This window comes from Mobula birostris, chromosome 13, assembly GCF_030028105.1.
Source record: "Mobula birostris isolate sMobBir1 chromosome 13, sMobBir1.hap1, whole genome shotgun sequence".
In the NCBI taxonomy this organism is placed as follows: Eukaryota; Metazoa; Chordata; class Chondrichthyes; order Myliobatiformes; family Myliobatidae; genus Mobula; species Mobula birostris.
The window spans coordinates 22,709,108-22,735,223 of NC_092382.1; the positions used below are offsets into that span (position 1 = coordinate 22,709,108).

At 44.3% G+C, this 26,116-nt stretch overlaps 1 protein-coding gene across 12 annotated transcripts in view; it reads left to right on the forward strand.

Annotated features, from left to right (window-relative positions):
• Window positions 1–26,116, forward strand: part of LOC140208515 (NACHT, LRR and PYD domains-containing protein 3-like) — an 86,328-nt gene that overhangs the window by 50,623 nt on the left and 9,589 nt on the right. For 6 of the 12 annotated variants that reach the window (XR_011888805.1, XM_072277242.1, XM_072277241.1 and 3 more), the window contains 4 exons: window positions 13,725–13,816; window positions 15,582–15,748; window positions 22,975–23,146; window positions 23,244–23,309. Coding sequence is in view for 11 of the 12 variants with exons in the window: in XM_072277242.1 (XP_072133343.1) it covers window positions 13,725–13,816; window positions 15,582–15,748; window positions 22,975–23,146; window positions 23,244–23,309 (497 nt within the window). In the remaining variant the exon portion in view is untranslated. Of the gene's footprint in view, window positions 1–9,255; window positions 10,404–13,724; window positions 14,079–15,581; window positions 15,749–22,974; window positions 23,147–23,243; window positions 23,310–23,352; window positions 24,970–26,116 lie in introns of those variants that run through there. The other 6 variants (XM_072277247.1, XM_072277246.1, XM_072277251.1 and 3 more) reach the window with 5 other exon arrangements.

The window sequence follows — 26,116 nt, forward strand, 5'->3', positions numbered from 1 at the left end:
TTTCAACCCTGGGAAAAAGCCACTGACTATCCACATGATCAATGCCTCTCATCATTTTATACACCTCTATCAGGTCAACTCTCATCCTCCGCCGCTCCAAGGAGAAAAGGCCGAGTTCATTTAACCTGTTTTCATAAGGCATGCTCCCCAATCCAGGCAACATCCTTGTAAATCTCCTCTGTACGCTTTCTATGTCTTCCACATCCTTCCTGTAGTGAGGCGACCAGAACTGAGCACAGTACACCAAGTGGTGTCTGACCAGGGTCCTATATAGCCGCAACATTACCTCTCAGCACCTAAATTCAATTCCACAATTGAAGGCCAATAAACCATATGCATTCTTAACCACAGAGTCAACCTGCACAGCCGCTTTGAGTGTCCTATGGACTCAGACCCCAAGATCCCTCTGATCCTCCACACTGCCAAGAGTCTTACCATTAATAATAAATTCTGCCATCATATATGACCTCCCAAAATGAACCTCTTCACACTTATCTACATAGAACTCCATCTGACACTTCTCAGCCCAGTTTTGCATCTTATCAATGTCTCGCTGTAACCTCTGACAGTCCTCCACACTATCCACAACACCTTCAACCTTTGTATCATCAGCAAACTTACAAACCCATCCCTCCACTTCCTCATCTAGGTTATTTTTAAAACTTATGAAGAGTAAGGGTCCCAGAACAGGTCCCTGAGGCATACCACTGATCACCAACCTCCATGCAGAATATAACCCGTCTACAACCACTCTTTGCCTTCTGTGGGCAAGCCATTTCTGGATCCACAAAGCAATGTCCCCTTGGATCCCATGCCTCCTTACTTTTTCAATAAGCCTTGCATGGGGTACATTATCAAATGCCTTGCTGAAATCCATATACACTACATCTACTGCTCTTCCTTCATCAATGTGTTTAGTCAGATCCTCAAAAAATTCGATCTGGCTCATAAGGCACGATCTTCCCTTGACAAAGCCATGCTGACTATTCCTAATGATATTATACCTCTCCAAATGTTCATAAATCCTGACTCTGAGGATCTTCTCCACCAACTTACCAACCACTGAAGTAAGACTCATTGGTCTATAATTTCCTGAGCTATCTCTACTCCCTTTCTTGAATAAAGGAACAACATCCGCAACCACCCAATCCTCCGGAACCTTTCCCATCCCCATTGATGATTCAAAGATCATTGCCAGAGGCTCAGCAATCTCCTCTCTCACCTCCCACAGTAGCCTGGGGTACATCTCATCCCGTCCTGGCGACTTATCCAACTTGATGCTTTCCGAAAGCTTAAGCACATCCTCTTTCTTAATATCTACATGCTCAAGCTTTCCAGTCTGCTTCAAGTCATCACTACAATTGCCAAGACCCTTTTCCATAGTGAATACTGAAGTAAAGTATTCATTAAGTACCTTTGCTATTTCCTCCGGTTCCATACACACTTTCCCACTGTCAGATTTGATAGGTCCTATTCTTTCATGTTTTATCCTCTTGCTCTTCACTTACTTGTGGAATAACTTGGGGTTTTCCTTAATCCTGCCCACCTAGGCCTTCTCATGGCCCTTTCTGGCTCTCTTAATTTCATTCTTAAGCTCCTTCCTGTTAGCCTTATAATCTTCTAGATCTCTAACAATACCTAGCTCTCTGAACCTTTTGTAAGCTTTTTTTTCGTCTTGACTTGATTTATTACAGCCTTTGTACACCACGATTTCTGTATCCTACCATGACTTCCCTGTCTCATTGGAACATACCTATGCAGAACTCCACACAAATATCCTCTGAACATTTGCCACATCTTCCATACTTTTCCCTGAGAACATTTGTTTCCAATTTAAGCCTCCAATTTCCTGCCTGATAGCCTCATAATTCCCCTTATTCCAATTAAGCGCTTTCTAACTTGTCTGTTCCTATCTCTCTCCAATTGTAAAGGAGATAGAGTTATGATCACTGTCTCCAAAATGCTCTCCCACTGAGAGATCTGACACCTGACCAGGTTCATTTCCCAATACCAAGTCAAGTACAGTCTCTCCTCTTGTAGGCTTATCTACATATTGTGTCAAGAAACCTTCCTGAACACACCTAACAAACACCACCCCATCTAAACCCCTTGCTCTAGGGAGATGCCAATCAATATTTGGGAAATTAAAATCTCCCATCACGACAACTCTGTTATTATTACAAATTTCCAGGATCTGTTACCCTATCTGCTCCTTGATATCCCTGTTTTTCTACTCAGCAGCCTATAAAAAGCACCTAGTAAAATTACTGACCCCTTCTTGTTCCTAACTTCCACCCACAGAGTCTCCGTAGACAATCCTTCCATGATGTCCACCTTTTCTGCAGCAGTGGCAATATCTCTGATCAACGGTGCCACGCCCTCACCTCTTTTGCCTCCCTCCCTGTCTTTTCTGAAACATCTAAAACCTGGCACTTGAAGTAACCATACCTGAAGAAGAAGAATGGTGTGTTAGTAAGTTTGTTGATGACACAAAGGTTGGGGGTGTTGTGGATAGTGTGGAGGGCTGTCAGAGTTTACAACAGGACATTGATAAGATGCCAAAACTGGGCAGATGGAGTTCTACCTAGATAAGTGTGAAGTGGTTCATTTTGGTTGGTCAAATATGATGGCAGAATATAGTATTAACGGTAAGACAGTGTGGAGGATCAGAGGGATCTTGGGGTCCGAGTCCACAGGAGTCTCAAAGCAGCTGCGTAGGTTGAGTCTGTGGTTAAGAAGGCATACATCATATTGGCCTTCATCAATCTTGGAATTTAATTTAGGAGCTGAGAGGTAATGTTGCAGCTATATAGGACCCTGATCAGACCCCACTTGGAATACTGTGCCCAGTTCTGAGAAGTGGCAGATGAACCTCAACCCAAAAAAATGTGAAGTGGTTCATTTTGGCAGTTCAAAATCCAAAGACAGACTATAATATAAATGGTAAGACGCTTGGCATTGTGGAGGATCTGAGATATCTTGGGTCGGTGTCGATAGGACACACAAAGTTACTGCACAGGTTGACAGTTTTGTTACGAAGGTGTGTGATATGTTGCCATTCATCAACCAGGGGAATTGAGTTCAAGAGGCATAAGGTAATATTACAGCTATATAAGACATTGGTCAGATGCCACTTGGACTCCTGTTTTCAATTCTGATCACCTCACAACAGGAAGATTGTTTTTACTCGAGAGAGAGTGCAGAGGGGGTTTACAAGGAGGTTACTTGGATTGGTGGGCGTACTTTATGAGAATAGGTTGAGTGTACTTGCCCTTTTCTCCATGGGGCGATGAAGGATGAGAGGTGACCTGATAGAAGTGCATTGATCGTGTGGATAGCCAGTGGTTTTTTCCCAGGGCTGAAATGACTAACATGAAGGCGTATGGTTTAAGGTGCTTGGAAATAGGTAATGAGGGGATATCAGGGGTTAGCTTTTCCACACAGAGAGTGGTGGGTTCGTGGAATACACTGCCTGCAGCTGTGGTGGAAGCAGATACAATAGCGTTTTTTAAGAGCCTCTTAGATATGTACATGGACCTTAGAAAGATAGAGAGCTATGCGCAGGGGAAATTCTACGCGGTGTCTAGAGTAGGTTACATGGTCAGCACAACATTGTGGGCCGAAGGGCCACAAATGTGCATTAAATTTCTATGTTCTGTGTTTGAACATGTTAATAGGTCTATTATAGACCATCCAAGAGTCCGCGGGATTAAGAGGAGCAAATTAGTAGAGGTGACGGCTATTGCAAGAAATATAATTTGTTATAATTTGATTTTAACTATTCCACATAAGTACAGGAGCTCCCATACTGTAAAGTGAGTAGATGTACTGATCTATTTGAGAAATGTGTTCCTTCATCAGTACGTTGATGTCCCAAAAGAGGTAGTGTGCTTAATCTCCCATGAGGGAATGAGACAGGACACATCTGACAGAAGTCTGTGTAAGGGAACCCTTTGCATCTGGTGATCACAATACCATTAGATTCAAAGGAAGTGTGGAAAACGACAGCTCTGCTCCATGGGTTGAGATTTTAAATTGCAGAAAATCCAATTTTGACGGTATCAGAAAGGATCTCACAAGTGTGGATTGGGATAGGCTATATTCTGGCAAATGTATATTTGGTAAGTGGGAGACCTAGAAAGATAAAATTTGTAGAGTTCTAAGTATTTATGTGCCTGTCGGAATAAAAGGTACATATACAAGTTTTGGGGAACTTTGATTTTAAAGAGGTATTGAGACTCTGGTAAAGCAAAATAACATACGAGGTGTATAAAAACAACAGGAATTCTGCAGATGCTGGAAATTCAAGCAACACACATCAAAGTTGCTGGTGAACGCAGCAGGCCAGGCAGCATCTATACGAGATGTATAGCAGGTGTAGGGAAGTCGGAAAAATGACATACTTATGGAGTCAGGGAAATGCAGGATAACACTTATGAAATAAACCAGGAACATTATAGGGTGGCAGTAGGTTGTCCTAGCAGACAAGGTGAAGAAGAATCCTAAGGCATTTTACGGATATTTTAAAAGCAGAAGGATTGCAGGGGACACAATTGATCCTCTGGATTATCAGATTGGTAATCTTTGTGTGGAGCCAAAAGCGATAGAGGAGTTCTAATGTGGATTTTTGCATCTGTGTTCACTCGGGAAAAAGGGGCATGTAAGCTGTAGAAGTGAGACCATGCGGACATGGAGGTGTTTGCTGACTTTAGGCAAATTAGAGTGGATAAAGCCCCAGCGCCTGACCAGCGCCTCAGATACCAAGGGAGGCAAGTGCAGGAATTGCAGGGATGAAACCAATATTTTCAAATTATACTTCGCAATAGGAGAGCTACCACAGGATTGGGGGATTGCTAATTTTGTTCTGCTGTTTACGAAAGGCTCTAAAATTAAACCAGGAAATTACAGACCGGTGCGCTGACAAAACAGTGCAAAGTCATGGAAGGACCGGGATAATGAATATTTGCATAAACAGGGCTGACTTGGGATACTAGGGCTATTCCACATGAATTGTGTGTCCTAAGAAAATTTTATCTTTCTGTAAGTAATCTTATAGAGTTTTTTCAAAGAAGATTCGATGTATCTTCTGATGCTGATGACACAAAGGTTGGGGGTGTTGTCAATAGTGTGGTGGGCAGTTAGAGGTTACAGCTGGATATTGATAGAATGCAAAACTGTTCTGAGAAGTGGCAGATGGAGTTCAAACCAGTTACATGTGAAGTGGTTCATTTTGATAGGTTAAATATGGTGGCAAAATATAGAATTAACGGTAAGACTCTTGGCAGTGTGGAGGATCAGAGGGATCTTGGGGTTCGAGTCCATAGGACGCCTAAAGCAGCTGTGCAGGTTGACTCTGTGCTTAAGAAAGACGTACGGTGCATTGGCCTTTATCAATCGTGGAATTGTATTTAGGAGCTGAGAGGTAATGTTGCAGCTATATAAGTCCCTGGTCAGACTCCACTTGGAGTACTGTGCTCAGTTCTGGTCGTCACACTACAGGAAGGATGTGGAAGCCATCGAAAGGGTGCAGAGGAGATTTATAAGGATGTTGCCTGGATTGAGGAGTGTGCCTTATGAGAATAAGTTGAGTGAACTCGTCCTTTTCTCCTTGGAGTGACAGAGGATGAGAGGTGACCCGATAGACGTATTTCAGATGATGAGAGGCATTGATCGTGTGGATAGAACATAGAATAGTACAGCACTATACAGGCCCTTCGGCCCACAGTGCTGTGCCGACCCTCAAACCCTGCATCCCATATAAACCCCCCGCAACTGAAATTCCTCCATATACCTGTCTATTAGTCTCTTAAATTTCACTAGTGTATCTGCCTCCAGCACTCCATGCACCAACAACTCTCTGAGTAAAAAACCTTCCTCTAATATCCTCCTTGAACTTCCCACCCCTTACCTTAAAGCCATGTCCTCTTGTATTGAGCAGTGGTGCCCTGGGGAAGAGGCACTGGCTATCCGCTCTATCTGTTCCTCTTATTATCTTGTACACCTCTATCATGTCTCCTCTCATCCTCCTTCTCTCCAAAGAGTAAAGCCCTAGCTCCCTTAATCTATGATCATAATCCATACTCTCTAAACCAGGCAGCATCCTGGTAAATCTCCTCCGTACCCTTTCCAATGCTTCCACATCCTTCCTATAGTGAGGCGATCATAACTGGACACAATACTCCAAGTGTGGCCTAACCAGAGTATTATAGAGCTGCATCATTACATCGTGACTCTTAAACTCAATTCCTTGATTTATGAAAGCTAACACCCCATAAGCTTTCTTAACTACCCTATCTACCTGTGAGGCAACTTTCAGGGATCTGTGGATATGTACCCCCAGATCCCTCTGCTCCTCCACACTACCAAGTATCCTGCCATTTACTTTGTACTCTGCCTTGGAGTTTGTCCTTCCAAAGTGTACCACCTCACACTTCTCCGGGTTGAACTCCATCTGCCAGTTCTCAGCCCATTTCTGCATCTTATCAATGTCTCTCTGCAATCTTTGACAATCCTCTACACTATCTACAACACCACCAACCTTTGTGTCATCTGCAAACTTACCAACCCACCCTTCTACCCCCACATCCAGGTCGTTAATAAAAATCACAAGAAGTAGAGGTCCCAGAACCAATCCTTGTGGGACACCACTAGTCACAACCCACCAATCTGAATGTACTCCCTCCACTACGACCCTCTGCCTTCTGCAGGCAAGCCAATTCTGAATCCACTTGGCCAAACTTCCCTGGATCCCATGCCTTCAGACTTTCTGAATAAGCCTACTGTGTGGAACCTTGTCAAATGCCTTAATAAAATCCATGTAGATCACATCCACAGCACTACCCTCATCTATGTGCCTGGTCACCTCCTCAAAGAACTCTATCAGGCTTGTTAGACACGATCTGCCCTTCACAAAGCCATGCTGACTGTCCCTGATCAGACCATGATTCTCTAAATGCCCAGAGATCCTATCTCTAAGAATATTTTCCAACGGCTTTCCCACCACAGACGTAAGGCTCACTGGTCTATAATTACTCAGACTATCCTTACTACCTTTTTTGAACAAGGGGACAACATTCGCCTCCCTCCAATCCTCCGGTACCATTCCTGTTGACAACGAGGACTTAAAGATCCTAGCCAGAGGCTCGGCAATCTCTTCCCTCGCCTTGTGGAGCAGCCTGGGGAATATTCCATCAGGCCCCGGGGACCTATCTGTCCTAATGTAATAACAACTGCAATACCTCCTCTCCCTTAATATCAACATGCTCCAGAACATCAACCTCACTGTCATCAAATTCCCTCTCATTGGTGAATACCAAAGAGAAGTATTCATTGAGGACCTCACTCAATAGTCAGAGGCTCTTTCCCAGGGCTGAAATGGTTGCCACAAGAGGACACAGGTTTAAGGTGCTGGGGAGTAGGTACAGAGGAGATGTCAGGGGTAAGTTTTTTACTCAGAGAGTGCTGAGTGCGTGGAATGGGCTGCCGGCAATGGTGGTGGAGGCGGATACGATAGGGTCTTTTATGAGACTTTTGGATAAGTATATGGGGCTTAGAAAATTAGAGGGCTATAGGTAAACCTAGTAATTTCTACAGTAGGGACATGTTTGGCACAACTTTGTGGGCCGAAGGTCCGGTATTGTGCTGTTGGTTTTCTATGTTTCTATGAATGTTACCAGGAAAGTGAATAAAGGCAAGGAACTAGATGTTATTTACATCGACTTTAGCAAGGCAGCTGACAGGGTCCCTTTTGGGATATTGGTTAATAAAGTTCATTCGCCTGGCATTCAAGGTGACGTAGTACATTGTAGTAGACATTGATGTTGTGGGAGAAGGCAGACAGTCACAACAGATGGTTGCCTCTCTGATTGAAAGCCTGTGACTGGTGGAATATCGCAGGGATCGGTGCTGATATCCGTTGTTTGTCAAATTTGCTGACTACACCAAGATTTGGGGTGTATTTGACAGCAAAGAATACTATCAGAGCTTGCAGTAGGATCTGCATCAGGTGGGAAAATGAGCTAAAAATGGCAGAAGGAATTTGTTGCAGGCCTGCGAGCTGTTGCACTTCGGTAGGATCAGGCAAGGTAGATCTTACAAAGTGCACGGTAGGGCACTGAGGAGTGCGGTAGAACAAAGGCGTCTGGGAACGCAGGTTCATAAGTCATTGAAAGTGGCTGCACACCTAGATAAGGTAGTAAGGAAATCTTTGGCACATTGGTGTTAATAAATTAAAGTATTCAGTAGAGGAGATTGCATGCTATGTAGAAGGTGTGTAAGATGTTTGTGAGGCCTAATTTGGAGTACTGTATGCAGTTTATGTCACCTATCTACAGTAAAGATGTAAGTGAGGTTGACAGAGTACAGCGAAAATTTATATGGATGTTGCCGTTATTGGTGGACCTGAGTTATAAGGGAAGCTTGAATAGATTATGACTTTGTTCCTTGGAACGCAGATTTGGATTACAAGTATACCATGACGAGTATAGATGGAGTAGGGTGTTGGGGAGAATGAGGGTTAGGTCAGGGGATAGTGGGGAGTGAGTCTCCTATTTTTAATCAGCACACAATTCCCTCCCTGGCTCATTTTTGATCAGTATGTCACTCCCTCCCAGGCGGCCATTCTGACAACAGTTCTTACTTAATTTCTTGCATCAGTCCCTGAGTAACACCCATTTTCAATCAGCCCAGCACTCCACCCCCCCCCCCCAGTAGATCTTCTGGCCATTTGGAACAGATGACTTTTAAGAGAAACAAATTGAACAAGTATTTCCGACAGGGTGTGGATCAACATCCACTGCTTGTGAAATGATACCTACTGTTAACTGTGGGCGAGGGGGATTCTTGTGACAACAGTCGTCCGGATAGAAATACAATAATCTATTAATGATAGATTTAGTACATGAATGTTAGTAAATTCCCCTGAATCGAGAAGTGCTGAGAAATCTCTGACTAGATGCATTCCAGTTCAGTGTATATATATCTAGCCGAACGTGTTTGGTTTAATTTCAGCAAAAAGAGGCGGGTTCCTGTACCTGACGTTCGAGCTGAAACTCTACCTACCCCAGACAGTCCTGTTTACACATGGGACGGAGATCAGACCCTCCCAGAACCCAGACTGGATCAAATTCGCAGCCTGGGACTCACTGAGCCAAACAGAGAAACTCCGCCCCACTGGTTGCGATGAAAGAAAAATGAGAGATCGACACGGAAATGCGGACAGAAAGGTTAACGCAGCCTGTTTGTTTTCCTCTTTAGGGTTGTTACATTGATCCCACTCTGGCCTCCTCCCGCTGTCAGACCCGTCCTGGGCCGGTGAGAGTTAGTGTGACCCGGACTGCGGCAGTCCCGTTCTACCCTGGCTCACCCGGCCCTGTCCATCTGTAATGAGCGACGGACACATCACAGCCGAGTGGCCTCGGGAGCAGCAGATCAGACTCAACTCTCCGTACAGGGCGAGAACACCGGTGCAGGAACATTGTCGGTCACCCGGGATGTCAGACTGATTTCCTGGGACAACACTGAACGCCGTCCGGTTACAACATCAGAGTTAGGTGTTTTGTATGATTCTGCACAACTATTTAGCGTTTACAGCGAGGGTCAGCTTTGGTCGGGATCGGGAGTGAATTTAGTGGCAGAAGGGAGTCCTGAGGTGATCATGTTAACAAGTCAATTACTGTCCAAATGGATTAAGAGAAACAACGTCATTCCCGTCAACCAGAAATACTCTCCAGGGTGGTTTCTACTGAGTGCGAGCAGAAGGCGTCTTTCATTCCGGTAGTGACATGAAATGTCCCATGGAGCAGTGATCCGTCACTGATCTCTCTCAAACAAGAGAAAATCAGCAGATGCTGGAAATCCGAGCAACACAAACAAAATGCTGGAGGAAGTCTACAGGCCGGGCAGCATCTATGGAAAAAAGAACAGTCAGCTTGGAGGCTAGAGGTAATGTTCTTTACATTGCGTCAGTGGTTCTATCGCTGTTCCCTGTAGCGGAAAGGGTTAAACTTTCTTCACGCTTGAATGACAGTGTTTTGCCGAACTGGTTTGGATTTGATTTCAGCGGAACGGCCGCTTCCTGTTCTGAGGAATGTGCCGGGCAGGACAGGCAGCTGCCTGCACACAGACCTTGAGCACCAAGTCTCACAGAACAACAACAAGCTGCACCTTCGAAATCAGTCAATCATCTGCCCGCTTCCCCTTTCCATTCCAGTCCTGATGAGGGGACTCGGTCCGCAACGCAGACTGTTTACATCCATCCATAGAGCTGCCTGACCTGCTGAGTTCCTCCAGCACTGTGTGTGTTGCCATGGTTACGAAAGATCCGTGTGGGGCAGCAGGTGGGGCTATTTATGAAAAAACGATACACCGTATCCACAGTCTCAGAACATTCTTGGGGAGTTAAGGTGAGAATAATTCAGCTTCTGATATTTATTTTGGATCTTTATTTCCAAACAACCAGTTATCTGTGCATTGGATCAGCGGACAAGGAGATTGTTGGGTTTTTAAGCCACTTCTGGCTGTGATGCTTTTTGTGTTCCTACTGTTTCCTGTTTGCACGACTGACATTTTCCACAGGTTAGGTAAAGATTAAGAACAATGGCCACCAGTTTCAAAGCAAGAGTGTGAGATCTGTGCAGCGAACACCTATTCCGTTTCCAGAATTTCCTATTTCAGACGAATGCATCTGTTGTTCCTGCGTCGATTGTGGGTGTTTTGAACTCCACTCCTCAATGGCCAGTTGAAGCAAAGACTGATTCTGTTGAAGGCCAAGATTTTTGATAAACAACGGGTTCGAAGTGTTACAGGGATGCACATGGGGGAATACGGAATGAAATTTTAGATCAGATCAGTTCTGATCTCATTATCTGCAGCAACAGTTTTGAGTGGCCGGTCCAGTTATGTGTTTTGTTGTGTTGACTGGAAAAACTCTGACAATTTAATTAATGTAAGCTTACTAGTATGTGAAGGGAGATATGATTTTATTTATATAGTTGAACTGAACACAAGCAGTTTGCTTGATTTAATGATTTGCATTTAACTTTGTGCGTTAAATGTGTGCCCCAGCTGCGTTAGGGTGTCGAACTTTTGACTTATTCGGTCAGCTGGCCAGTATGGTACGGGACAGCAGAACGTGCTCCCCGTTCCCTGTTCCTGACTCTATGGTCTCCTCATCTACTGCACGCACCTCCCACCGTCCCACTACATGTGGCCAAAGTACTTGAGCTGTTCAAGCCTCCTTATCAGCAGTCGGGCTGTACTTCTTCAAGTGTTGACTTGTTGGATCTTCTTGCTGTCAAATGAACTCATAGCACTTTCCTCCAGCATCCAAGTTCAAAGGCGTCGATTCTTTTGTGTTCAGCCTCACTAATAGTCCAGCTCTCACAGCCACACATCACAACTGGAAATAACTTCCTTGACTATATGGACTTCGGAGACAATGTTATATCTCCGATCTTCAGTATTTTATACTGAATGTTATATCTCCGATCTTCAGAAATTTCCATTGCTTCCCGTCCCAGAAGTAAGAACTATTTAATTTCGTGGCTGCTTTTATCATCTATCGAAAACTTGGAACCGACAAAATTTGTACTGATTCCACTTCCTTTCCACTTATTACCATTCAGTTGATAGGGTTGGCCAATAGTTTTGATATTGAACAACCAGTGAACTTTTCCACTTACTTCCTTCACTTTCATTAATCCTCCTCACTTTCAGCCATTAGAGTAGTATCACCAGCATATCTGAGGTTGTTGATCCGGCAATTTTTATTCCAACACTTACAGTCCTCGAGACCAGCATTCCTCATGATGTGTTCAGCTCATAGATTAAATAAGTAGGGTGACAGCATGTAGCCTTGTCGCTCTCCTTTCCCAATGTTGAACCAGTTTGTTGTTCCGTGTCCAGTTCAAACTGTTGCTTCTTGATCTTCGTACAGGTTTCTCATAAGGCAGATCAGATGTCCAGGTATCCCTATTTCTTTAAGGATTTGCCACAGTTTATTATGGTCCACACTGTCGAAGGCTTTAGAGTAGTCAATAAAACACAGATAAATACTTTTCTGGAATTCTCTCGATTTCTCTATTATCTAGTGTAAGTTAGCAATTTTGTCTCTGGTGCCTCTGCCTCTTCTAAAACCAGCTTGTACATCTGGCAGTTCTCATTACGTAGATTGCTGGAGTCTTGCTTGCATGATCTTTAGCATTACCTTGCTGGCATGTGAGATTAGTGAAACTGTTCGGTAATTTGAAAATTCCTTTACATTTCCCTTCTTGGGAATTGGGATATAAACTGTTTTTTTTCCCCAGACTACAGGCCATTGTTAGGTTTACCAGATCTGCTGTCAAATTGCATGCAACACTTTTACAGCGTCACCTTTTAAAGTTTTAAACGATTGAACTGGACTGCTGTCACATCCTGCAGCCTCACTATCGCCCATCCAACTTCACTTTCCAGAATGTCCAGCTCTAGATCAAGGAGGGAGTCACTGCAGGTGTCTTTGCTGTTGGGATATTTCCTGCACAATTCTTCTGTGCATTCCTGCCATCTCTTTTTGATGTCTTCTGCTTCTGTATGGTGCTTCCCTTTTTTATCTTTTCCTGTACTCATTTTTGCATGAAATGTTCCTTTGATTTCTCTAATCTTCTTGAATAGATTTCTTGTTTTTATCCAATTCTTTTGGCTTCTTCAGCTTCTTTGCTTCGCTCCTTTAAGTAAGTTTCCGTATCTTTCCTTGCTATCTTCTTGGACTTTGTGTTCAGTTGGAGGTATTTGTTCCGATCTCCATTGGCCTTCTCTTCTTCACTTCTCTTCACTGCTCAGCCTACGCAGAAAGCCAGTTTGCTTTCCTGGTTTTCTTTGTGTTTGCAATATTTTTTGGCACCTCTTGTATAATGCTCCTGACTTCTTTCCACAGTTCTTTTGGCTTTTTCTCTACCAGCTTTAATCCATGAATCTGTTCTTCACCTCCACGGCATATTCTTGAGGGATACTATCAACATCAAACTTCTGGTACGTTGCTTTTCCTGGCGTTCTTCAGTTTCATTCTGAATATTGCTCATGGTCTGAGATTGTCATAGAACAGAGGGACCGAAGAGTTTAAGTCCATAGTTCACTCAATACGGCAACACGGTGGTGAAGAGGTGTTTACCACACCATACTTCAACAGTCAGAGTATTGAGAGCAGGAGTTGGGACATAATGTTTTTTTTAATTGAAATACAGTGAGCCGCGCTGCCCGTTAATTCCCCCGATTTGATCCTAGTCTTGTCAAAGGACAATTTACTATGAAGAATTAACCTTCCCAGCAGTACCTCTTCAGACTGTGGGGTGAAACCGGAGCAGCTGGAGGAAACCCGTGTGATCACAGTGAGAACCTGCAAACTCTGACAGTCATCGGTGGAAATTGCAGCCGGGTCATTCGAACTGTAAAGAGTTGTGTTAACCACTATGGTGCCATTGTGTAAGTCGTTGGTGAGACTGTGTTTGCAGTACAAAGTATAGTTCTACCCTCTATATGTTTGAAAAGGCTTGGTTAAAGTTGAAAGAGTGCAGAGAAGACTTGCGAATGTGTTGTCAGGGCGAGAAGGCCTCAGTGCTGGGGAGAGGATGGCGACTCTATATCTTTGCTCCCTGGAATGTAGGAGACTGAGCAGCAACCTGACAAAAGTGTTTTAAATTATGAAGGGCAGAGTAACTGACTCAATTTTTTTTATTTGTGTAATTAAGATTATCGCCAGCAGGAGGTGCTTTCTTCCACCCAGACAGCACACAAGCAGCAGACAATCAACCAACGTCAGTCAGAGTCAGAATGGACACAGGTATGTTCACTGGGCTCTTTCTCATTAAAACTCTGTCCTGTGGTACACGTGTAGTCAGCTCATCAATAGTTCAGAGGAATAAACCTGGGCGCTAAAGGGGCACAGCAAAACTGCCATTATTGATCCTACTGGTAAAGCGACCTTCAGCACTGGAACAATTCACCAGGTCCAGCGCAGGGACCTAACAACGGGAATGGTCGAATCACTCTGCTCACCGTGCAAATCTTCACCTGAGTGAAAGGGGAAGGAGCTCCTGAATAAGGTGGGTATGGGTGACACTCAGACAGGAATACAGCACCGGGCAATGTATCTGTCCAGGGAACAAATAGAATTTCTGTCAGTATTTGGTACATCCTGATGTGGGAAACGCCTCCAACAGACAGTGAGAGAAACAGATGTTGTTTTCTCTTTTGGAAGGCAAGTGGTGAATTCCCCCCGGATTATCAGGTTGTTGCTCAATGGAGGTGAAGGGAGTTCCCGGTGTCTGTTTTCTGTGGCTGAGTTAAGGAACATTTTATTGTGGGAGAATGGGCTGGGTGCGGGAGACAATGAACAGGAGAAATTTTAAACAGGGAATCTGAGTGGGCTACTGAGGCATTGAATGTCCTTGGTGAATAAGATTAAAGTAAAACAAGAGAGTTAGTAGAGAGGGCAATGCACACAATGCTGGAGGAACAGCAGGTCAGGCAGCATCTATAGAGGGAAATTAACAATCGACATTTTGGTTTGAGGAATGTTAAGCTGGGACTTTGTACATTGATTTCAAATTTGTCCTGGTCACACAAAGTAGAGTCAGGACTGGAGGAGCATTCTTCTGGGTGAAGGTCTGTGACCAGTAGTGCCCGCATGAATCCGTATATATACTTTGTAAAAGCACATAGGTGGACTGATCCATCGAGTTACAGAGTTTGCAGAGTTGAGTAAATTTGGGACTGTTGTCAAAGTGTTCATCATCCAATTAGAAATATGAACAGAGAGACACCAGGTAGAGTTAATTCGGGCAAATGTGAGGAGTTGCAATTTGGGAGGTCAAGTGCGTGAGCGATTTATGCAGTGAATGCTGGGACATTTAGGAAGGCTGATGTACGGACTGGTCTTGTGATGGATGTGCATAGCTCCCTGAAAATGGCAACACAATTGGTAGCATGCTAATGACGGGTTGATGTGTGAGTCAGTATTTTTTAAAGTTGTGCTGTAACTGGATGAACGTTGGTTAAGAGACAATTTCAGTATTGTGCACAAATCTGGTAGCCACATCATGAGAATGATTTGGAAGTTCTGGAGAGGGTGCAGATGAGTTTCACCATGATTACAGAATATAATCAGTTACTGTACCCAGATTACAGAATATTGGCTGCCAGGAGAGGTCAATCAAGCTTGGATTTCTTTCCTTGGAATGTCGGAGACTGAGGCCTTATCTCAGAGAATTCATAAATTTACGAGAAGCACAGTAGAGTTCGATAGTCTGTGACTCGGTGCGAACATCAAGCACGGCAGTGAATAGCTTTAAGGTTAGAGGGTACAGTTTAAGGGGGATTTAGGATGCAGGTTTTTGCACAGAGAGATATCAGTGTCTGGAATGAGCTGCCAAGGGAGGGACTGGAAACAGATACTCAGGAGCATCTGAGAGGCATTTGAACTCATGAGTAGGCCGGGAACGGAGGGATATTGACCATGTTCCTGAAGATGGGATTGGTTTAAATTGGCATCGTGTCCGCATACGCATGGTACAGTCTACTGTTTTATGTTCTATGATTGACTACAGATCTGAACTCTGCAATCTCCGTCTTCCTGTCAAATTGTGAGGATCACCAACTGTTCCAGTTGACGAGATTCTACATGGAGCGACTGGAGCAGGCGATTGAGGAGGGAGTGGAGGGAGTCGGCTTCATGTTAATGGGCGAGGATCACTTCACTGGGCAAGAGTATCACGTAAGTGGTAGGAACATAGACTGACTGTAGATTCTACTGAATCTATCACAGATCGACAGAACCGGTGTAACAGCACCTCTGGGCTATGAAAATCCTACAATGCTTCTGGTTAACATCAAGAAAAGTGTTTTTGTTTGCAGAAACCCTGAACGTTTATTCACCAGTAGAAGCCTCTGACCATTTTTCAGAATACATTCACATTTAGACAGGCTAGGATACAGACAATGATTGATGGGTGAATTTAGTGGCGTGGCACTTGACAGACATTGCAAGTAGACAGAGGACAACTTCACAGCGCTCAGTCTGACATCACATCATGTTCCCAATGCTCGACCTTAATGGGCATTCACCAGTCTCTCTTGATAGTGACTTAATTCTCAGCTCATTTCTCGAGTCTAGATTCGACCCCATCATCAATTGAACAGGCAGTACTGAATATTGTCTCTCTTTTCAACTACTGACCCTCTTGCATTTGATCAAATATCCCAACATGCCTCATGGTTCAGTTACCTTCTATTCCTTGTGACAGTTCCATTTGGAGCCTGTAATTACCACAGCATATACTGTTAACACTGGGAACTGCAAAATCATACAATTGAAAATAGGTCAAGCATCTGCAGCTAACACAGGATTACCAAGAAATGCCTTTCTAATAGTCCTCTTGTTACTGGGACACATTCATCTATTGCTCATCAGACTGAATTTTAGTGAAGAGCCACACATTATCGCTCACCCTAACGTTCCACACGGAACAGCTGACAATTTCAATCCGAACTTCCTTCTCTGCATTACTACCATTTGACTTTGGTGTCTCTAACATGCACAAAAGTCCTGCAATTGCTGTCTGCTCCTCACTGCCAGTTCCCAGCTGTAGGCTGACAGTGGACCCATCATGGAGCCTGGCAGCTAATTGTGAACCTGCTGCGGTCACCAGAGTTTACCCCAGTGACCCTGTCATAGTTTGACTTAGTCACAGTCATCGAACTCTACAGTACAGCAACAGGCTCTTCGGCCCATCAAGGTCACACTGACCTATTACATACTTAGTTGCATTGATCTGCACACCAACTAGAAACATCCATACCATTCTCATTCATGTACTTATCCAAATTGTTTTTAAATGTTCAAATCAAATGCACATACATCACTTCCGATGGCAGCTCGTTCCATACTCTCACCAGCCTCTGAGTGAAGTTCTCCCTTAAATTTTCTTTCATCTTTCATCCTTAATCCATGACCTCTAGTTCCAGTCTCACCCAAACTGAGTAATAGATGCCTGTTTGCATCTACCTTCTCTATACCTTTTATAAACTTTTATACCGCTATCACAACTCTCCTAGTCGTCCTACACTCTATGGCAGTCCTAACCTATTCAAACTTTCTCTATATCTCAGGCCCTCAAGTCCTGACAACACCCTGTAATTTTTTCTCTGCTCGTTCAATCTTACTGATATACTTCCAAGAGGTAGATGCACACATTCTCCCAATTAGCCTCTGCAACATCAATTTCGACATAATATCCCAACTTCTGTATTCAATACTTTAATTTATGAAGGCCAATATCCTAAAAGTTTTAGCAGGACATCTACCTTTGACAACACTTTTAAGCAATTTTGGATCTGTAAGGTATTGGCAAGTTGATAGTGCCTGGAGGTTTATGGCAGGGAGTTTCTGCCTTTTGCCGCCTGCTATCGGGGATTCGGGAGTCGATCAACTCGGGACTTTGAGACTATTTTTTACTGTGCCCATGGTCTGTTCTTTATCAAATTATGGTATTGCTTTGCACTGCTGTAACTATATGTTATAGTAATGTGGTTCTGTCAGTGTTAGTCTTTGGTCTGTCCTGTTTTCTGTGATATCACTCTGGAGAAACATTGTATCATTTCTTAATGCATGTATGCATTTCTAAATGACAATAAAAGAGGACTGAGTGTTCTCATAATCTAATCTGTAATCCCTGATACCTTGTTACCACACCGCTCAATGCCCAACCAGTGAATATCTTAATGCTATCGTGGTTTGTCTTCAAATAGTGTAACACCTCACACTTGTCTTCATTGAATCCTATCTGCCGATCTCCATTTCACCTTTTTCCAGCTGTTCCAGGTCCCGCTGCAAGCTCTGATAAAATTTCTCACCATTACTACCTTGATGTCATCCACAGATTTACTGACCCTGTTTACCACATTGTCATCCAGAGCATTTATATGTTTTTATATATATATATATATATATATATGACATACAACAAACACCAGACCCAGTACAGATCCCTAAAGCACACCACTAGTCATAGACTTCCAGTCAGAGAAACAAATCTCTTAGCTTCTCTCGCAAATCCGATATCTAAACTAACTCACTACCATGTCATATATGCCAAGCGACTTAATCTTATTGACCAGGCTCCTATGATTTACCTTGTCAAAGGCCTTGCTGAAGTCCACGTAGACAACATCCACTCACTTGCCTTCATTACTCGCTTGGTAACATCCTCGAGAAACCATAAGGTTAGTTATACAGGATATACCAGGTACATATCAGTGTTTGTACCTGGTACCTAATCAATCCTTGTCCATCCAAATACTCATATCCAGTCCCTCAGAATACCTACCAATAACTTTACCATCACTGGTGTCAGGCTCACCAACCTGTAATTCCCTGGCTTTTCCTCACAGCCTTTTCAAACAGCAGAACAACATTATCTACCCTCCAATACTTCCACATCTGACATTTTAAATATCTTTACTGGAGCACCTGCAATCTCTGCACTCGCCTCAGACAAATTACGAAGGAAAACCCTGGGGATTTACCCTCCCTAATCTGCCTCAAGACAGCAACCACCTCCTCCTCTGTATAGAGTCCATGATCTCACTGCAGTTTCGCCTCACTCTAAAGATGCTATATGTCTCCTGAGTAAATATAACTGTAAAAAATCCATTTTAAGTCTCCCCCACCTACTTCAGCAAGCATAAATGCCCTCTCTGAGCTTCAAGCATAAATGCCCACTCTGAGCTTCAAGCATAAATGCCCACTCTGAGCATCAAGCACAAATACCCTCTCTGAGCTTCAAGCACAAATGCCCACTCTGAGCTTCAAGCACAAATGCCCTCTCTGAGCTTCAAGCACAAATGCCCACTCTGAGCTTCAAGCACCAATGCCCACTCCGAGCTTCAAGCACAAATGCCCTCTCTGAGCTTCAAGCACAAATGCCCACTCTGAACTTCAAGCACAAATGCCCTCTCTGAGCTTCAAGCACAAATGCCCTCTCTGAGCTTCAAGCACAAATGCCCACTCTGAGCTTCAAGCACAAATGCCCACTCTGAGCTTCAAGCACAAATGCCCTCTCTGAGCTTCAAGCACAAATGCCCACTCTGAGCTTCAAGCACAAATGCCCTCTCTGAGCTTCAAGCACAAATGCCCTCTCTGAGCTTCAAGCACAAATGCCCACTCTGAGCTTCAAGCACAAATGCCCACTCTGAGCTTCAAGCACAAATGCCCTCTCTGAGCTTCAAGCACAAATGCCCTCTCTGAGCTTCAAGCACAAATGCCCTCTCTGAGCTTCAAGCACAAATGCCCTCTCTGAGCTTCAAGCACAAATGCCCAGTCTGAGCTTCAAGCACAAATGCCCAGTCTGAGCTTCAAGCACAAATGCCCACTCTGAGCTTCAAGCACAAATGCCCAGTCTGAGCTTCAAGCACAAATGCCCACTCTGAGCTTCAAGCACAAATGCCCACTCTGGGCTTCAAGCACAAATGCCCACTCTGGGCTTCAAGCACAAATGCCCACTCTGGGCTTCAAGCACAAATGCCCTCTCTGGGCTTCAAGCACAAATGCCCACTCTGAGCTTGAAGCACAAATGCCCACTCTGAGCTTGAAGCACAAATGCCCACTCTGGGCTTCAAGCACAAATGCCCACTCTGAGCTTGAAGCACAAATGCCCACTCTGAGCTTGAAGCACAAATGCCCACTCTGAGCTTCAAGCACAAATGCCCTCTCTGAGCTTCAAGCACAAATGCCCTCTCTGAGCTTCAAGCACAAATGCCCACTCTGAGCTTCAAGCACAAATGCCCTCTCTGAGCTTCAAGCACAAATGCCCTCTCTGAGCTTCAAGCACAAATGCCCTCTCTGAGCTTCAAGCACAAATGTCCACTCTGAGCTTCAAGCACAAATGCCCACTCTGAGCTTCAAGCACAAATGCCCACTCTGAGCTTCAAGCACAAATGCCCTCTCTGAGCTTCAAGCACAAATGCCCACTCTGAGCTTCAAGCACAAATGCCCTCTCTGAGCTTCAAGCACAAATGCCCTCTCTGAGCTTCAAGCACAAATGCCCACTCTGAGCTTCAATCACAAATACCCTCTCTGAGCTTCAAGCACAAATGTCCAGTCTGAGCTTCAAGCACAAATGCCCACTCTGAGCTTCAAGCACAAATGCCCACTCTGAGCTTCAAGCACAAATGCCCACTCTGAGCTTCAAGCACAATTGCCCAGTCTGAGCTTCAAGCACAAATGCCCACTCTGAGCTTCAAGCACAAATGCCCTCTCTGAGCTTCAAGCACAAATGCCCTCTCTGAGCTTCAAGCACAAATGCCCACTCTGAGCTTCAAGCACAAATGCCCTCTCTGAGCTTCAAGCACAAATGCCCTCTCTGAGCTTCAAGCACAAATGCCCACTCTGAGCTTCAAGCACAAATGCCCACTCTGAGCTTCAAGCACAAATGCCCACTCTGAGCTTCAAGAGGACCACTCTGACCGTTGGAATATTTTTGTTCTAAATACATTTGATGAAGGATTTGGGGTTCTCTTTTCCCTTGTCTGCTGTAGCAAACTCAGGCTGTACTTTCGCCCTCTTGATTTCCTCCTGTAGTAACTCTTGCATTTCCTGTACTCATCAAATGCCTCATTTGATCCTTTGAGCCTATACTTGTGATATGCTCAGGGCCTTGATATCTCTTTTAAAAAAAAAAAAAGAAGAAGAAGAAAACAACATTCCCTAAACGAAGGTACCCTTGTCTTTTATTCTGTCGGGAACATTCAAACTCTTCATTTGTGGTCATTTATGTATTTGAACTCGGTACTCTCAAAATATAGGTTTTGGAGGCCCTACACTTACCAAGCACATCTGTACCAGAAATCAACCAGTCCCAATCCACTTTCATCAGATCCTTTCTGGTACCATTAAAATTGGCTTTTCTCCAATTTAAAGTCTTAACCCAAAGACCAGACCCATCCTTTTCCATAATGATTGTTAAACTGATGTTATTATGATCACCAGATCCAAAGTGTTCTCCTGCACACTCCTCTGTTGCTTGCCCTGTTTTGTTCCCTAATAGGGATTCCAGAATGCACTCTCTCCAGTTGTGACCTGAATATATCGATTACAGAAACTTCCCTGGACACATTTGACCTACACTATCCCATCCAGCCCTTTAACCCAGTGAGTCAGTCAATAAATGGAAAGTCAATTGTCTACCATCAGAATCTTATGTTACTTGTTTCTGTGAACTCCCTGCACGTTTGTTCTTCTAAATCCCATTGATTATTGGGTGCTCTATAATATAATCCAACTAACATGGTCATCCCTTTCTTAATCCGTAGTTTCACCTATGTAGTCTCATTGGACCAGCTATCCAGTTTGCCCTGTCTGAGCAATGCAGTGACATTTTCTCTGACTAGTTATGCCACCCCTCCCTCTGTAATCCCTCCCACTCTATCGAATCATGTCTAATGCAACGGAACACTGGAATGCTGAGCTGTTAATCCTGCGCCTCCTCCAACCAAATCACAACAATGGTTACAATGCTGTAATTCAATGTGCTGATCCTCATGCTAGGCTGATCTGTCTTTCATACAGTACTCCTTGCATTGAAATAATACGTATTTTGGGAAAAATGATTCTCATCCTTTAGTTTCCTGACTTTGTATGTTGGCTTAACAACATCTTTCCCACACAACCACTCCACCATCCATGCTGGTTCCTCACCCCCTGCAACTCAAGTTTGACACCTCCCCTCTCCCCATGCAGCGCTAACAACCCTTCCCACAGGGGTATCAGTCTGCCTCCAGTTCGGGTGTAAAACGATCACGGGTGTCCAGGCCACAACTTCCTTGGAAGAGAGCCCAAACATCCAAACATCTGAAGCCCTCGGTCATGCACCATCTCATCAGCCAGACGTTAAACTATATTATCGTCCTATTTCAGTCCTCCCCAGCATGGGGCACGGGTAGCAATCTTAAGAACACAACCCTGGAGTTCCTGCACTTCAGTTTAGCATCTAACTCCATGAACTCACTTTGCAGGACCTCATCACACTTACTACTCTTGTCATTGGTACCAACGTGGACCATGACCTCTGGCTGCTCACACTGCCCTTAAGAAAGTTTCAGACTCGAACTGAGATATCCCTGATACACCATCCAGAAATATTGTTCTCGTCAACAGAATCTCCAGTCTGTTTTCCTAACCGCGGAATTCCCCCTGTTAGTGCAGCTCACGCTTCTCACTCGTTCTGAGTCACAAAACCAAACTCGGTATCAGAGGCTTAATGACCGTGGCTTTCCTCTGCTAGGTCATACCCCGAAACAGAAACCTGTATACCTGTTACAGAGGAGTTTCCTGCAGTGGCTGCCTCTCAGTTACCTGTGTCCTGCGCCTTAGGTATAGCTCCATCCCTGTATAGCCTGTCAGTCAACCTCTCATCCTCTTGAATGATCCTGGGTTCAACCAGCTCCAGTTCCAATTCCTGATCACAGTCTGTAAGAAGCTGCAGCTGGATGCAATTCCTGAAGGTGTAGTTATCTGGGACACTGGCGGTCTCCCTGCCTTGCTACATGCAGTATGAAGAGCATTCCACTATCCTGCCTGGTATTCTCACTGTTCTAACCATGAAAAGGAAGGGAAAATACTATCCAAAATCTACCTAAAGCCTCCACCTCGCCTCACTGAACCTTCTCTGACACAAAGCCTCAACTCCCCACTCTATCCCTGGCTCACTCACACTGTGTCTACTCCACTTAAAACTTGCCAAGCGGATGTTTCCCGACAATCTGTGGCGTTGAGAAGGACATGACTGACCCCGCTCACTTCTTTTAAATTCTTTCCCCCACTATGAACACTTCAGTGGCTGTTACTGATCTGTGGCGAGCAGAATGTGCTGGGTCAGTCCATGTTCAGGGCAGATTTGTACCCATCCCTCCGCTCCTCAATATATTCCCCATTGTTCATTACAGAGCGTGACTGAGTTGGCGGAGAAGGGAAACCGAGCGGGCGCTTCCAAACTCCTTCTGGACCTGGTGATGGAGAAGGGCTCAGGGGCCCGGAGGGTGATGTGGGAATCCTTTGTGAAACTACACCACCATTTACCGAAGCTGAGCAGAATATTGAATGAAATACGGGAACGTGGTACGGTGAACAATACACTGTGTGTTACAGATGTAAATGCTGATGAATTTACAGTATTACACAGAACAGACTTCATGCAGGTTAATCTGTTGAACAGGTGACAGCCAGTTCGCCTACATGGACACTGAGCGGGGTGTATCTGAAGTGCCGGTGCATCTGAAGGGTAAGAGATGGAACGGAAATCTCAAAGTCTTTATTTCACTCTGACAGTCTGAATACCTGTATTTAGAGGCCGGTTTAGAGACTGCCAGAGTCGGGAAGACAGGTTTTTGTTGCTGTGGCTGAAGGACAGAAAGCGATTTTCATTTGTCAAACACCCGACACCTTCCGGGTCTCAGGCTGTGCACCCAGAGGCCTCTACGAGTTTGATAAACAGACATTCCAGTCAGTCAGAGATGAAACCACGGCGTTCCCCTTTCTGTAGGGCCGAGTATCCTGGGATCTGACAAAACTGAAGGCAAACCATTCCCATTGGAACATCCAACTTCAGCAAGGGAAATCTCATACCTCCGATCCAAAGCGAAGCCGAGAGTTGTTGTTATTCCTCCAAAGCCCACAAGACGTAGCAGCAGAATTAGGCCATTCAGCCCATCAGTCTGCTCCGCCATTCCATCATGGCTAATCCCAGATCCCAGTCAGCCCCATACACCTGCCCTCTCGCCATATCCTTTGATGCCCTGACCGATCAGGAACTTCTGCCTTAAATATACCCATGGACTCGGCCTCCACTGCAGTCTGTGACAGAGCATTCCACAGATTCAGTACTCTCTAGCTAAAACGAAATCCTCCTTACCTGTTTTAAAGCATCGCCCCTCAATTTTGAGGCTGTGCCCTCTGGTTCTGGATATCCACCCTGTCTGGTCCTTTCAACATTTGGTAGGTTTCAAACACATTCCCTCGTATTCCTCAAAATTCCAGTGAGTATAGGCCCAAAGTTGCCAAAACACACCTCATATGTTAACCCCTTCATTCCCAGAATCATCCTCTTGAATCTCCTCTGGACCCTCTCTAATGACAACACATCTTTTCAGAGGTATGAGGCACAAAACTGTTGACAATACTCCAACTGCGGCCTGAATACCGTCTTGTAAAGGCTCAGCATTTATATTAGATGCATCATCGAACATTTACAACACTCTATTCCATCTGCCACTTTTTGCCCATTCTTCCAATTTGTCTCAGTCCTGTTGCAATCGCACTACCTACCCCTGCACCTATCTCTGTATCATCCTCAAACTTTCATTCCATCGTCTACATCATTGACAAACAATCTGAAAGCCAGTGGTCCCAATACTGATCCCTGCGGAACAGCACCAGTCACTGGCAGCCAACCAGAAAAGGCCCCTTTTATTCCCACTCGCTGCCTGTCAGTAATTCCGCGACACATGCCAGTATCTTTCCTGTGACACCATAGATTTTTATCTGGTTAAGCAGACTCATGTGCGGCACCCTATCAAATGCCTTCTGAAATTCCAAGTAAATGCCATCCACTGACTCCTTTGTCCACCCTGCTTCTGACTTCCTCGATGAATTCTAACAAAACCCACGCTAACTTACTTTGTCATTAGTCTCCAAGTACCTTGAAATCTCAACCTTAATAGGAGACTCCAACTCTTTCCCAATCACTGAGGTTTGGCTAACTGGCCTATAATTTTCTTTCTTTTGCCCTCTTCCCTTCTTAAAGAGTAGAGGTACAATTGCAATCTTCCAGTCCTCCAGGACCATGCCCGAATCAAGTGATTCTTCAAAGTTCATGACCAATGCATCCGTCAACTCTTCAGCATCCTCTCTCATGACTGTGGGATGTAGTCCATCTGGCACAGGTGACTTTGCACCTTAAGAGCTTTCAGTATGCCGAGAACTTTTTAATTTGTAATAGAATGGCACTCACTCCTACTGCCTGTCACTCGCAGACCACTTCACGCTGCTAGCGTCTTGCACAGTGAAGATATATGTAAAGTACACATTAAGTTATTCTGCCATTTGTTTGTCCACCATTACTATGTCACCAACATCATTTTCCAGTGTTCCAGTATCAACTCTCACTTCCTTCTTACTGTTTATATAACTGAAAAAAGTGTTTAGTGTTTATTATCCTGCTTTATATTATTGGCTTTTCTGCCCTCATATTTCATCTTTCCCCTTCTTATAGCTTTTTTAGTTGCCTTTTGTTGGATTTTAAAAGTTTTCTATTCATCCAACTTTCCCTCACGTTTGTTGTCTTGTATGCCCTTTCCTTGGCTTTTATGTAGTCTTTAAATTCCTTTGTCAACTATGGTGGCCTATACGTGCCACTTGAGAACTTCTGCCTCCGTAGCCCATATCTATCCTGCAACTTGTGACCTGTTCCCGGAAGCTTCAGCCATCTCAGCTCTGCCGTCATCTCCACTGGTATCCTTCTCCAATCTACCTGGGTAAGCTTCTCTCTCGTGCCTCTGTAATTCCCTTTATTCCATTGCGATACTGATACTGTAAGTTATGCTTCTCCCTCTCAAACTGCAGAATCAATTCATTCATTCATTCAAATGATGATCACTACCTCTTAAGGGTTCTTTTACATTAAGCTCCCTCATAGGATCAGGGTTATTGCACAACACCCAATCAAAGATAGCCCTTCCCTGAGTATTGCTAAGCACAAACTGCTCTAAAACGCTAACTCATCGGAATTCAGTAAAGTCCCTCTCTTGCGATCCAACTCCTGAAGTTTGTTTGATTTTCTTATTCCGCGAGCATATTGAAGTCCCCCATTACAATTGCGTCATCACATTTATTACATGCCTTTTCCAGCTCCCTTTGCAATCTCAACCCCACACCTTCGCTACTATTTGCAGGGCAATAAAGGATTCCCATAAATCTTTTTTTTTTAACCGTTGCGGATTCTTATGTCCACCCACAAAGATTCAACATTCTCTGACCCTATGCCATCACTTTTCTAAAGATGTGATTCTATCTCGAACCAACACAGCTACA